Here is a 16,435-nt window from a genome sequence, read left to right on the forward strand (position 1 = left end):
GAATCATTTCCCAAATGTTCATACAGACAGCATTAGTAGGTGCTTGATGTATTTGCACTTGTGGGAATGGAGCCTGAATTGAGCAATTAAGTGGTGGAGCATGATGCGTATGTCCAGATAGGGGGAAATGTATCATTTGTGATTTGTTTCACACTTTTTTTTTTATATTTTTTTTTTAAACCTTGCACTTTCTCCTTTATACAAGTTTCAATTGCTTTGTTTTAATTGCTTTAGTGGTGGTTTGGACTCTATTCACTGAGTGAAGCTGCACATAAACTTAGCAACTTTTTAAAATGTGGCTAAAAACTCCATAAACTAAGCCTGTTCCTTGAATACCAAAGCATTGCCCCTTTGGCGAGAAAGACGAATAAGTCACTAGTTTATTTTTATCAATATTGGACTTTTTTTTTTTTTTTTGAGCCAGAGAACTAGCATGTAAGCCTTGATAAAGTCCACTAATACTGTATAAGAAGTAAATCAAGCATTTCCATTTTTTTCCTTCCAATGGATGCAATGGGTATGTCAGGCTAAGGAAAAGAATTAAGCGCGAATGCGGAGCAGCTACACAATGAATCATTTATGACTGATCTCCTTATCACTTGGAATGTGTAATGGGTATAGAACAGAAATAGCATTTCCTACTGAGCAGATGCTTGCCAGGAACCTTTTGGCAGACCTTTTACTTACTGCACAAGGTTATTGATCTGTAACACTTATGTTAGCATTAATGGCAAATGTGTCTTTTTTTTTTTTTTTTTATAAAAAAAAAAGCATTTTTTGTGTAGAACTGTTTAAAATATTTACAATATTTCCTCTCTTTAGGATGTGCCTGATGACATTGAGCTTGGAGTCAGTGAAATTGTGCTAAAAAGTGTTGAACTGTGTGACAGTAAAATAAGTTCTGTAAGTATAAAACTGAGAAGTAAATATTTGAAAAATGTTTAATCTGAGCCAATGGAAAAGGGCCATAGTAATTGAACTGAGATGGCCGAAAATGCATTTTAGTGTCAGTATTACACCGGTAATACACACTGATCTGGTTCTACTGATCCAGAGTTATAACACCATTTGGGTCCTCACCAGGTTGGTAGAGGGTGTCGAACCAGACACCTAGGAGCAGGTCCTATAGGTGGGACATGCATCTGTTGGCCAAGCAATAAATATCTATGTTAAAGAGTCACTGTCATTATGAAAATCTTGTTATATTTTCTATTACTACTGATAAGATGACTTCTTTTAAATATACATAATAATATATATAATAAAAAAATAAATTCTATTGTATTAAAAAATCAAAAATGAAAATAGCCACAACTAGGGGTCATCTATCTTTATGCAGACAGACTACTCTGTATTTTGCAGCATACTGGATACCGGCCGTAAAGTATGTTGGTATCCAGTATAGGAGATCACCACTGCAGCCTTTAGCTGTTCTTTAAAGGGGTGGAACCTTTTTTTTTTTTTAATGAACTGGTGCCAGAAAGTTAAACAGATTTGTAAATTACTTATATTTGAAAATCTTAATCCTTTCAGTACTTATTAGCAACTTTATGTTACAGAGGAAATTATTTTCTTTTTGAATTTCTTTTTTGTCCACAGTGCTCTCTGCTGACACCTCTGTCCGTGTCAGAAACTGTCCAGCGCAGCATAGGTTTGCTATGGGGATTTGCTCCTGCTCTGGACAGTTCCTGATACGGACATCAGGTGTCAGCAGAGAGCACTGTGGACAAGACAAAAAAGAAATTCCAAAAGAAAAGAATTTCCTCTGTAGGATATAGCAGCTAATAAGTACTAGAAGGGTAAAGAGTATTCTAGTTTTCTGTAAATATTTTTTTATTGTAAACAAGAATATTTCTATTCATGGACAGCAAACATAGATTTTCAAAGTGGTGAGACATTAAACCAAAGTATTAAAGAAATTGTTAAAGTTTGCTTATTGACTGGTATCGGAGATTGTAAAATAATTTTTTTCCCCCCCAGAAATTGTATGGCAATATCATTGTGGCAGGAGGAAATTCCTTGTTACAAGGGTTCACTGACAGACTCACAAAAGATCTCTCAAATAAAACAAAGGTAACATTTCTTCTCTATTCCTTTATGGATTGTTGAATTATATCAAGAACTAAGAATTTTCAGATATGTATGTTCAGAAATAGGAGGCAAGGGGACATTTAGCAAGATGCCTAAAAGAAGAGTTGCTAACCTCCTAATATATTTGGAGCATTTTCAATGTCTGTGCACCAGCAGTTGAATTCTAGGCTAGCTGTGGGACATAAGGCCGCTATCAGACATAAATTATTATTTGTGGTCAGAGCTCCTGACAGGACGTAAATGAATGTACAACTTAATGATTCACATGGACCTAAAAACCTATAAGACTAACAGTCTGGATTGTGCCATAACTGTAGCGTTTAGAGTACGCCTGCAAATTAAGAGGGCAAAGCACTTTATTCATACACATGTTTACAACACAATAGACTGAAATGCAGAAGCTATTTCTTTCTTTGGGTCTGGAATATAGTGAGTAAAACAACCGGATTTCCAGCATCCCATACTCTTGATAATGTGTGCAGGTATTCCATGCTTGGAAGCCGAGGAAGCCGCACCCATCCGAAAGGAGTGTCCAGAAAGTATTGAGGGATCCCCACCTATGGACATAACAAGAACTCTGAGATATTTGACAAAGAAAGAAGTAGTTAAAGGTGAACCTTCAAATGACAAAAGAGGGTCAGATGGCTGTAAATCATGAATACAGGAAAACAAATCGGCAAAAGCTCTCACCGGGCACCATTTGTGCCATTTGGGGTAGTAAAATATGTCCACAATTTGCCCTGGGAGAGATGTCTTAGTGGAGGTTAAGGACAAAACATAATGATCAGATAGTCAACTTGAGTTGACTAATGTTAACATGGAGGTCATTAAATGTGCTGCACGTAAATTTTCCGGGTTTCAGAAAGCCATAAATCCCCATGTACATGGCTGCTTTTAAAACTATACTATTCTGACGGCCGAAAGGATAATTGTCTAAAGTATCAGATTGCTTCCTGAACATCTCATCTGAAATAGGTTGTCTACTAGGGGCTTTCCAAACCTCACTTTTCTGAACCGCTTTAAGGGCCGCTTTCACCATGTGTGAAGAAAATATGGATGGCATGTCAGGTTTTGCTAGGCACTAATGTTGCTGGACCCCGCTAGATAGGTTTTAATTGTGGATAAGGCAAGATGCAGGGTTGAATGGCAAAACCCGATAAAGGCAAGAATAAAAGGGTCCCCCTCCGGGAAATCAGCACTAAACTTGTAATGTCTGTTTATTTGTTTTTGCATTTTTCTGTTCTGGTGTGTATTCACACACTAGTTTGTTCAGAGCAGTTGGCTATTCCACCTGGATAGGGAATGGTTAATGCTCTGGACGAATGGTAACTAGAGTGTGTCTATTTTAAGCCAGACTTCTCTGCAGTCTGTGCTGGTTATTGTAGTGAATACCTCAGTCTAGAATGTCTGTTTGTGCAATATACTTCCATGTTTGCTTGAGCTCACACCTTGTATTTATCTTGTGATATTATCTAAGTTTTAGCCATGGTTAAATAGTCTTGTTTATTGTAGATTTTAGTCTGTGTTATATTAGTCGGTTTTAGTATTCTGTCTGTTTAGCTTTGTCGATGTTCACACTATGTCTGAGTCTTTCTTGTTACCTGTGCTCTGTATTTTATATTCCTGTTTGGTATCCTGGTTCTGTTTCCCAGTGTGAACAGTATCTTATATTTATATCCTGTTTGGTTGATCTGATCCTTTGTACTTGTACCTGATTGTGTTAGTTCTTAGTAAATTACCTGTTGAGTTTAGTGTTTTGGCTCTCAGTTCTTCCTCTATCCCCTTCATCTCCTGGATTCTGCTGTATACTCCTATCATGCCTAGTCTTGTTCATTTTATCATATCTGCCGTTTATCTGATATCTGGTTTAGTGAACTGTTTGTTAATTCACCATATTCTGTTCTGTTTGTGAGTTTATATTCTGCCCTGTTAGTATTTGTATTGTCTAGTAGGTTTCTGTTTCTGGCCTGTGACTGACTATGTTTATTATTTTTACGCCACTGCCCTTTAGCGCAGGAAGGGACCGGCTCCCAGTTTTCGACTCACCGTTTAGGGTGAGTGGGCAAGTAGGCAGGGAGAGATGTTTTAGGGTCAGTTTGGGGCTCCCTCTCCCTGTTCCCCTAGTCGGTCCCTGACAAAACTGTAGAAAAACATTCCAGGCTTTGGAATAAATCTTATGGGTTTTGCGAGATAATGAGCTACTGATCAGCTACCCGGAGATGTTCCCTCAATCCTGCACTAGGGACTGATACTCTGGTACCTGGGAGCTGGTAGCATCTGCCTCTGGCAAGACCTGCAAGAAAAGAGAAAAGTTTTGTCTGGAAACAGCATCTGCTGCTATGTTTTGGACACCACTAATGTGGGCGCAGATGAAATTGAAACCACGATGCAAAGATAACCAGACAATTTTCCTGGCTAACACCTCCAGACTCTTAGATCTCCCTCTGAGCAAAATATCCACTGTGGATTAGTGCCAACACTTACCCCACTCTAAAGCCGCAGCAACTATGGGATATAATTCAAATAATGCTGATTTCAACCTGAAGGAAGGAAGATTGAGGATTTCTGGCGGCCAAGTGGTGGCTAACCAGTGACTATCCCAAATTGCTGCGAACCTGACTGTGGAGGAAGCATCGGAAAATTAGTCAGGAACGAATCCCACATAAGCAAATCAACTATGGCGTAGTGGTCAAAATGAATAAGACTAAGCTGAGAGGTCAAATAACCAGGAAATGAAGGTTCTTCTCTGTGGGATGACCCGCATGGCAAAATTTAACATGCCAAGGATAGACTGCAGTTCAACTTTGGTTATTTGGGATGCATTGACCACATTGTGAATGGCTGCTCTGATTTTTGCTAGTTTTTCCGCAGGAAGTCTGGCTTCCATTCTTTCGGTGTCGAGAACTACCCCCAGAAAAGTGAACACCTTAGTAGGACCCTCAACCTTTTTAGGGGAGACTGGGACCGCCAGTTGGGAAAACAATAAATCTAGATCTTTGGGAAATTTGGAAAGTGGAAGCACCGTATGATGACCTGGCATGTTGTGGGAGTATACCCCGCATACATTGTGTGGGGATTCAGGCCTGTTATCCCTATATATGTGCCAAACAGTACAACCGAATTGAATATATGTGGGATTTATCTGTTCATATAAAAAGATGTAACCAGCAGATGTAGCAGATGTAAACAAGGCAAAATGACAGGGTGGCAGGTACAACACGGTCCTGCAATGCCTGGGAAGCAGAGCCATCCCCCCCCTTTTTTTTTCAAAGACCTCAGACCAATAACACCCATGGCACCCGCTGCTAAAACATAGACAATACAGAGAGAGAGACAGGAGGACTGACCTGGAAACCTGAGACCAGATTGTGCGTGGCAATCGCAAAGAACACAGATGCCTCAAATGACAGTGATGACACAGGCCGGTGCAGGCTGAAACCGCAGGAGATAGCACGGGAAGTGCAGCAGACCTGACACCAGGAACCGGCGGGAATGCGTATACTCACCACGTGATGCGATCCGAGGAGTTCCGGTCAGCTAGCAGGCAGGCCAGCTGACGACGTCACCTGACTTCTGAGAAGAACCCGTAGCGTAACGGGACCTGGGGCCACAAGTTCTTCTAGGCCATCTGCCCCCCCCCCCCCCCCCACAAACACAGACTACATGATAGCCTTATACTTAACTATAATACATTTGCTGGGCTCTGTGGGGCTCTGCCTATTTCTTTTGCCGATAGCTGCACATAAATGCCACTGGATAAGTCACACGTTTTTGTGCAAATTGAGAGAGTTGAGTCCCTTCAAAGTACTGAAATTTTTTACTTTTGTCCACAAAAGTTATATAACTTTTAAATGGTCTACGTCATTTCAAAAAACTTTCCTCTATTTGATAGTCAATGTGATCAGTATTATTTTTGTAAATTTACCAAAAATTCGGTTCGGTTGCTAGGCGTTTACCTACCCAGTAATCTGCTGTATACTGACTGTTTGGGGAATTCCGTCTCTAGTAATAGCTTCAGAAAGATGGATTATAGGAAGCACAAAAATGGATTTGCATGTGCCTAGTGCTAAAGAGAGGAAAAAGACAGTGTTTTCTGTATCTATGAGTATACAGAGAATCTACACTGTCCATGCAAGTTAAATCAAGTCTCCCATCTCATCTCGACAGTCCTTAGTGTAACACTTTCCTTGCAGTGCTGCTGCTGTGTATTCCCTTTTTGCTCATAGCACCTTGCATCAGTAACCCCTTCTCCCTTCATATGCTATCTATAGTAGTACACTGTGTAAATTGGCTCCCAGCACAATGCCAGTATATTCAGTGCTTAGGGTAACCCTTCCCTTGCTGTGTCTTTCCAGTCCTAAGGGGAACCCTTAGCTTGCAGGGTCTTTCATTTCTGTCTACATACAACCTAGAAAAATCCCAGTGCTTCAGTAACCCATTCTTCCTCCACATGCTATCTATAGTACTGTACTGTGTAAATCATCAGCCCAGCACTGCCTGTTTAGTGCACTTTTACCAGCTCTATTGTATAACAGAAAGGAGTATGTGATGTGCTGAGATTGGCTAGAGAAGAAAGAGAGGAATTAATTATGTGTGTATTACTGGCAAACAGCTTAGCTCTTGTCCTGCCCCTGAAATAGAAAGAAAGAGAAATATCTTTGCACCATAAGGGTACGTTTACACGTACAGGATCTAGCACATATTTTTGCTGTATATTTTCTGCAGCTGATTTGTCTACCTATTAAACTTAATGGGTAGCCAAATCAGCTGCACTAAATATGCAACAAAATTATGCAACAGATCCTGTACGTGTGAACGTACCCTTAACGGGGTACTCCAGTGGAAAACAATTTAATTTAAATCAACTGTTGACAGAAAGTTAAACAGATTCGTAAATTACTTCTATTAAAAAATCTTAATCTTTCCAGTACTTATCAGCTGCTGTTTACTACAGAGGAAGTTCTTTTCTTTTTGAATTTCTTTTCTGTCTGTCCACACTGCTCTCTGCTGACACCTCTGTCCGTGTCAGGAACTGTCCAGAGCAGTATAGGTTTACTATGGGGATTTGCTCCTGCTCTGGACAGTTCCTGACGTGAACAGAGGTGTCAGCAGAGAGCACTGTGGTCAGACAGTAAAAAAAAATCAAAAAGAAAAGAACTTTCTCTGTAGTATACAGCAGCTGATAAGTAATGGAAGGATTAATATTTTTAAATACAAGTAATTTACAAATCTGTTTAACTTTCTGGTACCAGTTGATTTAAAATAAATAGTTTCCCACTGGAGTACCCTTTAAGGACTCAGCGTTTTTCAGTGTTTGCATTTTCGTTTTTTCCTCCTTACCTTTTAAAAATCATAACCCTTTCAATTTTCCACCTAAAAATCCATATGATGGCTTATTTTTTGCGCCACCAATTGTACTTTGTAATGACATCAGTCATTTTACCCAAAAATATATGGCGAAACCAAAAAAAAAATCATTGTGTGACAAAATATTTTGTACATTTTGGGGGCTTCCATTTCTACACAGTACATTTTTCGGGAAAAATGACACCTTCTCTTTATTCTGTAGGTCCATACGATAAAAATGATACCCTACTTATATAGGTTTGTTTTTTTCGTACTTCTGGAAAAAATCATAACTACATGCACGAAAATTTATACGTTAAAAAATTTCCTCTTCTGATCCCTATAACTATTTTATCGGTACCATTTTTGTTTTGATCAGACTTTTTGATTTGGAATTTGGAATTTGGAATTTTTGGAATTTGGATTTGGAATTTTTTTACGTGCACGCCATTGACCCTGCGGTTTAATTAATTATATATTTTTATAGTTTGGACATTTACGCATGCGGCGATACCACATATGTTTATATTTATTTGTATTTACATAGTTTTTCTTTTTAAATGGAAAAGGGTTGTGATTCTGATTTTTATTAGGGAAGGGGTTAAATCACATTTATTACACTTTATTTTCTATAGGGGACTATAACATTGCACACACTGATTTCCTACACTGATCACTGATACTGATCAGTGTTATCGCCGCTCGACTGCTCCAGCCAGGATCTCAGGCACGGAGCAGTCATTCGGCGATCGGATGCGCAGGTGGAAGGTAAGGATCCCCCTCGCATCCTGCAAGCTGTACGGGACGTCGCGATTTCACCGCGGCGGTCCCGAACAGCACCACTAAGCTGCCGGGAAGCTTTCACTTTCACTTCAGACGCTGCAATCAACTTTGAACGCCGTGTCTGAAGGGTTACTACCAGGCATCACCGCAATCGGTGATGTCCGGTATTAGCCATGGGTCCTGGCCATTGATGGCAGCTGGGACCGACCCAATATGACGCGGGGTAACTGCATTGTTAAGGAGTTAAAGGGGTACTCTGCCGCTAGACATCTTATCCCCTATCCAAAGGATAGAGGATAAGCTGTCTTATCGCGGGGGTCCCACCGCCAGGAACCCCGCAATCTCCGCATAGCACCAGATGTTCTGAATGGCACACCCCCCTCCCACAGACATGCATATGGAGGGGATGTGACATCACGAGGGGGCGTAGTGTGACGTCACGACTACTGCCACAGGAACAAAGCATTCCTTCAGTATGCATAGAGATTGCTGGGGTCCCGTCAGCGGGACCCCCGTGATCAGACATCTTATTCCCTATCCAAAGATACCCCTTTAAGTAGACTTTTAGGGACTCAATAACAACAGTAACAGCCCTAAACTCACCTTGTTGCTGCTCTGAAGAGTTAATTTAATAAAAACATGTTTTAAAAACTTTTTTAAATGATAGGTGTCCTTTGAGCCCCAATGTGCTGCAATACTCCTTAACCCCTTCATGACCCAGCAAATGTTTTTTTTTTTCAAAATGTTTTTTTCCTCCTCATATTTTAATTTGCTTATATTCATAAAAACTTTTATTTATTTATTTATTTTACACATTTTTGGCCTCCCTAAGGGCCTATGATAAGCCATCATTTCATTGCATTGATCTGTGTTTTCTGCGCTCGCTTGCCAAGTGCTGTCAAAGACAGTCTTCAGCAACTACCGAGCCAGGGAAGCCTGAGGAGCAGAGGTACGTCCCCGATCTTCCCTAGCAACACACCGTCTCCCCATGATTATATCACGGAGGGGTGCGATGTGACCTCTAGACACCAAGGAATAGTGACATTTAACGTTTCAATGCCGTGATCTGTGTAGATCACAGTATTTAACCGGTTAAATGAAGGACATTACTGTAATTACTGCCTCATGTCAGCTGCTGATACCAGTTATGATGCGGACCTGACCCGTGGGCCACGTCGTGTTCGCCCACCCAACCAATGTATGTCATGGGTCAAGAAGGGGGGTTAAAGACGCAAGAAGTACATTTACTGCTCCTGCTATATGAAGTGCCCTCAAGAGCTGAATGTGCTTCATACATGGAGGGTATGATAGCAGCCGGGACGCACTGCTAACACCAGACATCACTAATCAGGCTGATGTCTGACATTAACCCTTTAGATGCCACAGTGAAAGTTGATTGCTGGATTTAAAAGTGGTGAATTGCATTGCTGGTTGGTTCATTGTTCAGTGTTTTCAATCAAAAGATTGCTGGTAATAGACTATGAGGAAAAAATAGTGATTCAAAAAGTTTCATTGAAAAAAAATTTGTACCGATAAAAACACCTATATAGAGAAAAATAAAAGTTATAGGGATCAGAAGAGTACCTGCCATCAACTAAACTGTCCCTAATCCCCCAACCCCCCCCCTTCTGTCCCTGACACTCACTGACTCTGTCCCTTTTTTTTATTTTTTTCTAAAACTGCATATACCTTTTTTCCCATTCACTTGTTCTGCACAGGCTCCTGCAGTGAGCGAGGGAGGAAGGGGGTGTGGCCCGGCAGGCACAACATCATCTGAGGCCTGCCAGGGCTCGCTTCTGCCCTTATTTCTGTATACTGTCTTTGCAGCCTGATGGCCGGGCAGAGCTTATGTGAAGGGCGTGGACACTAGGCAGGGGGGCGGTGGGAGCGCTCATGGCCGTGCAAAGTTTATGTGAGGGGCGGGGACAACAGACAGGGGGGCGTTGGGTATCTCTGTGTTCAGAGAGCCCCATGCGCACAGTGCTTGCTCCCGCCTGCATGATTGACAGGCAGGGAGCAAGAGATGAGCAGAGCCGCGCTCATGTCCCGCCCCACCCGCACTTCCAGAGGTGGTTTTTTGCGCCCCCGTAGATCCATGCGTCCGCTCCTCCCCCAGCTCTCCGAACATTTCCGAAGCTAGAACTGGGGGAGGGCAGAGCAAGGGGAGGGAGGAGGTTCACGCCCCCTCCCTCATCTCCCCTCCCTGAGGACGTAAATCTCCGCGGCAGGTCCCCTCTCTCATCTCCCCGAGCTGAGGACGTAGAGCAGTGCTCCCAATGAGCTCTATGTGTAAAGGGGGACATACTGTACGGGCTAAAGGGGGACATACTGTACGGGCTAAAGGGGGACATACTGTACGGGCTAAAGGGGGACATACTGTACGGGCTAAAGGGGGAAATACTGTACGGGCTAAAGGGGGACATACTGTACGGGCTAAAGGGGGACATACTGTACGGGCTAAAGGAGGACATACTGTACGGGCTAAAGGGGGACATTCTGTACGTGCTAAAGGGGGACATTCTGCACGGGCTAAAGGGGGACATTCTGCACGGGCTAAAGGGGGACATTCTGCACGGGCTAAAGGGGGACATTCTGCACGGGCTAAAGGGGGACATACTGTACGGGCTAAAGGGGGACATTCTGCACGGGCTAAAGGGGGACATTCTGCACGGGCTAAAGGGGGACATACTGTACGGGCTAAAGGGGGACATACTGCACGGGCTAAAGGGGGACATTTAGCCTGTACAGTATGTCCCCCTTTAGCCCGTACAGTATGTCCCCCTTTAGCCCGTACAGTATGTCCCCCTTTAGCCCGTGCAGTATGTCCCCCTTTAGCCTGTGCAATATGTCCCCCTTTACACATAGAGCTCATTGGGAGCACTGCTCTACGTCCTCAGCTCGGGGAGATGAGGGAGGGGACCTGCCGTGGAGATCTATGTCCTCAGGGAAGGGGGCATGCCGTAGAGATCTGCGTCCAGCCGAGCTCAGGGAGGGGAGATGAGGGAGGGGGCGTGAACCTCCTCCCTCCCCTTGCTCTGCCCTCCCCCATAGCTGGAGGCTATGCGGGGCGTGCTGAACACTATGGAACAGAGACCCCCTAGTGGCCAAAATATTGATAGAAATATTGATATTATGAAGAGGCTTAACTTTTCATAAGGAATAACATATGAAAAGTTTTGCTTGATGACAGGTACTCTTTCAGACATTTCGTCATAGCCACCAGGCAGATCATACCTTTGGAGATCGTTCACTCCTCCTTCTCATATAATGTGGGTGGAAGCGATGGACCACCTCCACAGGATAGAGAAGCTTTGCTCTTCTGACACTAACCAGCCCTCCATGTTCTTTGAAACTTGGTTACTATTCCAGGAACACCCGGCCTTTCAGACTTGGCTGACTATGTGATTGATCCCGCCTGTCACCACTGAAGTTGATTTTGTTTTGACAAAATTTGGTTCTACATTTCTCTTCTGGTACTGTCCACCCTCCTCCCCTTCCTCTTCTTCTTTGGCTGTGTGTTGTCCTCTTGTTATTAATGTAGGTTTGTATTTTTCTGTTCTGTTTAAGCCACTTATACAATAATACCCTCCTCACTTGGCACTTACCGTACGTCCTTTCAGTATACAAGCCTGCATCCTTGTGTTGCGTGTATCTTGTAACATACACACAATTTTTGTGTGGAGGTTAATAACTTTCCATAAACCATAAACGTAGTAAAATTAAGCAAAACATTACAAATTAGGTAGTGTTGTAAACGTGTCTACCTACAGAATAAAGATAGCATTTTTTTTACTGAAAAGCGTACTGGGTAGAAATGAAACCTCACAAATCATTATGTTTTGGCCTTGCGGTATATAATGAATAATGGGCGATATTTATCAAAACCTGTGCAGAGGAGAAGTTGTCCAGTTGTGCCCATAGCAACCAATCAGCTTACTTCTTTCATTTTTGGGAAGGCCTGTGAAAAGTGAGAAAAGCAATCTGATTGGTTGCTATGGGTAACTGGACAACTTTTCCTCTACACAGGTTTTGATAAATCTCTCCCAATGTCATTACAAAATACAATTGGTACCGCATAAAACAAGCCCTCATATGGCCCAGTAGGTAAAAAAAAAAAAATTTAAAGACTCGTGGAGTCAAGATTTTTTGAAATGCGAGGAGGATAAATTAAAAATGCAAAAATTATTTTTTTTTTTTTTACAAAATATAAAACATACTCCTCTGCCCTCTACACACTCAACTACCATTCCGTCAGCTTCAAGACCTGGCTTATTCTATTTTTTTTGTTGCTGTAGATTTTGCAGTAAAATGGGTGATGTCAGTACAAAGTACAAATGGATCTGCTCTCACATGGGTCTGTAGGTGGAATATAAAAAAAAACTATGGCTATTAGAGTGCGAGGAAGAAAAAATAAAACTACAAAATAGAAAAATTACTGAGCCCTTAATGGGTTAAGGCTGTGTTCACATTTGCTTTTTTTTTTTTTTACCAGGATTGTGCATATCAATGTAAAATCTTATTTTACTGTGATTTTGGTCATCAACAGTACAAATGCAGGAAAAACATAACGTGTGTCCCCAGCTTAATTACAAAAACAACTAAATGTCAATGTCACAGGATATATATACATATATATATTTTTTTAACAGAACATAAAACTGAAGCTGATCACAAATGAACTAGCAGTAGAAAGAAGGAGGCTCAGTTCTTGGTCTGGTGGTTCCACCCTTGCTTTGATGGTGAGTGTACATGAAATACATTTTAGCCTATGTTCAAAAACTGTAGTAAAATAGGTATAAAAAGTGGCAGTTTTTTTTTTTAAATTAATTTATTAATGTGTTCCATTAATGTGGTTATTCAGGTTTTATTAACTTTTCACTATCCTGCCTGTCATTCCAAGTTATGTCTTAAATGCTTTTTGTCTTACATGTGTAGGGTAAATTGACCTCTTTGTGATGTCATGGTACCCCCAGGTTCAGCATTCTTTTGGTGTCTGCAGGACTGTTGTCAGGAGCCTTTCTCAGGATCTCGTTTGGCTGGAGCCAACAGCTGATCACAGAATCACAGAGGCGGTGACATGTACACTCCATCAGGGGACTGGCTTGTCGGGGGAAGATAAGAAGAAGCCAAGCTCCCCAGGATTAGCTGTTGTCTCAAACCGAACAGGATCCTGGGAAAGGCTTCAGACCGGAGAAATACTAAACCTGGGGGGGGGGGGGGCGCGCGACCCAAAAAAATAAAAAATCACACAAAGTTGAGTTTTTGGTGTAAACTATGTAAAAAAAAAAAAAAAAAAAAAAAAAGACAAACATGTAGCTTCTCCAAGCTGTGTACTATGATTCACATCAATTTTCTTTTTGGGAAAGCATCCATGCTTGTGTTGGTGGCACATGGCCGTGTCCTGTGTCCCCCATCACACTGCTTGCTTGTTTGTGTGAACTGGCTATTTCCTCTTTCTGTGCTCTCCCTCCAACTACAATCCCCAGGGTACCTTGTTTCTAGGTGAGAGGTGACTTATCTCCCTACCACACATCAACCACCACACCCATTACAGCACAGCTAGGCTCCCTTCCCTGCAGCCCTGTGGAGAATGATCTCCCTTCCACCCAGCGGTCACTCCACCCACTGAAGCACAGACATGCTCCCTTTCAACACCTGTGGTGTGTTGTCTCAGGCCGCACTGCAACCTGGGAAAGGCCCAAGACAAAACTAATATTGTATGCTGCTAAAAATGAAAATCTGGGGCAAAAATGACATAATTGCGAGACCAGCCACCAAACACAGGTACAGACATTGTATGAGGAACTGCACTAACTTTACATCCCCTGTAGCACAGTCAAATAAAAAATCCTGGAATACCCCTTTAAGAAAGGTATACACACTGAAAAACCAAGGTCTTAAAAATAACATGGCATTTTTTTTGTTAGTGTTAACATGCTAGCATGAACCCAGCCTAATAATGTTTATTCTCAGTTTGCCATTCTGTGTTTTTACAGGGAACCCATCTGCCAAACTGGATTTCAAAAAAGGATTATGAAGAAGAAGGAAAACATTGTGTGGAGAGAATCTGCCCTTAGTTCTGCTTTACAGAACTCGTAAATCACTCAGATCTAGTAATCTCTCTGGCAATGCAATTTACCAGTTTTATATGGAACACAGATAATAGAATAATGATATGTGATTTACCATGTAGGTTAACCTCGAACAAACATTTTACAATTTAAAAATCCTGAAGTACAGAATGTAATGCGCTTCAAAGCTGCATTCACAATTAGTCAGGCCTCAGAATGTACATCTCCTTGCATTCCTAGCACTACAGGATTGCTTTCTGATCAATTCATTTTAATATCTTAACAGACTACACTATTTTGTGTCTCCAAAAAGCAATAAAAGCGTAGCGGAGTGGAAGCGGAAGTGATTTATTTTTTTGGGGCTCTCATAGGAATATGGCCAACATCAAATGAGACTGAAGAAGAATCTAATAAACAATCACTTCTCTTTGTTTTGGTCACATTAATATTTGCAGCCATACTACAAGTTTCTATATGTTGTCAGTGGACTTTAATCTTTAATAAAGTATATACCAGAAAAAGATGATACCTAGTCCTGGCTTCTTGTTACAGGCTTCAAGAAAAATTGAGGACTGATTTGCACGTAATAAAAAAAAAAAAAATTGTGCTGGGTTTATGTAGCATAGAATATATATATATATATATATATATATATATATATATATATATATATATATATATAGTCACACACACACATATAGGGGGAGATTTATCAAAACCTGTCCAGAGGAAAAGTTGCCGAGTTGCCCTTAGCATAGTGGGTTTTCCGCAGCGGGAAACCCGTTGCTAGTTACTAGAGTGTGAACGCACCCTTAGGGTGCGTTCACACGCTAGTAACTAGTAGCGGATTTTGCGCTGCGGGAAATCCACTACGAGTTACGCTACCATTGATTTAAATGAGTCCACAGACAGTCCGCAATAGTGTCAGATTTCCGGACTGTCCACGGACCCATTCAAATGAATGGTAGCGTAACTTGCAGCGGATAATCCGCTACTAGTTACTAGCGTGTGAGCGCACCCTTATTCACATTTAATATTCCCCTACTGCTGTTCATAACACCACACATGTGCGCCCAATACTCCATTCATTATTTATGGAACAGTGCCTTTCTATAAAGAATGAGGAAATCTGGGGAATATTTCTCCTCCCTTCTGGTCATAGGCATTGGTCGCAGAGGTCAGACCTCCACTGATCACCTAGTTAGATATTTAATTTGTTGGAATACCTCTTTATCAACAAAAATATTGTCAACCCAGTTTCGGAGGACCTCCTATACAGACAAGCTTACAACAGCCACTATCATTACCACAACACACCATATAAGTGCTTACAGTGCAGTTATATCCGGTGATGCCCCCACATAATGCCTAAGTAATACCACACCATAACCTTTGTCATCACCACAGTGACAGGTGATGTGTTCTCAGAGTCTTTCATATTCCCTTTTCTTTTCCACTCAGTCCAGACGGTCATGACTTCTTTGATTGTAGATGTTCTATTTTCTTTCTCGCTCTCTTCTGACCCAGATCAATATAAGAATGTCTCCTTGTGACTGCAGACTGACATTCCCCTACCTATAGGAACACAACCCCCAACCTTTACACTGCCATCCTGCCGCTACCACCAATAATGTGCCCCCCATTACCATGTCTACATTGCTTCCCAATACCCCAGGTTTAATAAAGCCTGAAGATGGGCATAAATATCATGGGCGCACTACAGAATAATGAGCCCCAGACTAAAGTGTAAAATAAAAAGGTTATCCATAGATTTAAACCACAGAACTGGGGATACTTCTAGATAATGACTTTGAAGGTTGGGTTCACATGGGCGAAAAATATGTGAAATGTCAGCACAACATTTGACTAACTGGCAGCCGTAGCACTGCTCGGAAAGTCTCATAGATGGCAATGCATTTCCTTGCGGATTCTGGAATCAGGATTTCTGTGAAAAAAACATTGGGTGCAAAACCTTTGCTGTGTGCACAGAATCTCATTGAAATCAAGGGAAATGGACAGCGTCGTCACCTGCACTAACTTGCTATAAAAAAGTCTGTCGCATCCTTCCTGCAGGACTCAAACCCTGCAGAGCAGCCCATCAGTCACTGCTAACCGGGGCAGGTATGTTTGAGCTAACAGTAGAA

The 16,435-nt window shown here is 41.7% G+C and overlaps 1 protein-coding gene across 2 annotated transcripts in view; it reads left to right on the forward strand.

Annotated features, from left to right (window-relative positions):
• The window catches only part of LOC130360653 (actin-like protein 6A), a 43,284-nt gene extending 28,483 nt beyond the window's left edge, over window positions 1-14,801 (forward strand). For both annotated transcript variants that reach the window (XM_056563203.1, XM_056563204.1), the window contains 4 exons: window positions 823-903; window positions 1,981-2,073; window positions 12,870-12,959; window positions 14,217-14,801. In XM_056563203.1, coding sequence (XP_056419178.1) covers window positions 823-903; window positions 1,981-2,073; window positions 12,870-12,959; window positions 14,217-14,297 — 345 coding nt within the window. In that variant the 3' untranslated portion in view covers window positions 14,298-14,801. The remainder of the gene's footprint in view (window positions 1-822; window positions 904-1,980; window positions 2,074-12,869; window positions 12,960-14,216) is intronic.
• Window positions 14,802-16,435: the final 1,634 nt, after the last annotated feature.

Source organism: Hyla sarda, chromosome 3, assembly GCF_029499605.1.
Source record: "Hyla sarda isolate aHylSar1 chromosome 3, aHylSar1.hap1, whole genome shotgun sequence".
NCBI classification, from domain to species: domain Eukaryota; kingdom Metazoa; phylum Chordata; class Amphibia; order Anura; family Hylidae; genus Hyla; species Hyla sarda.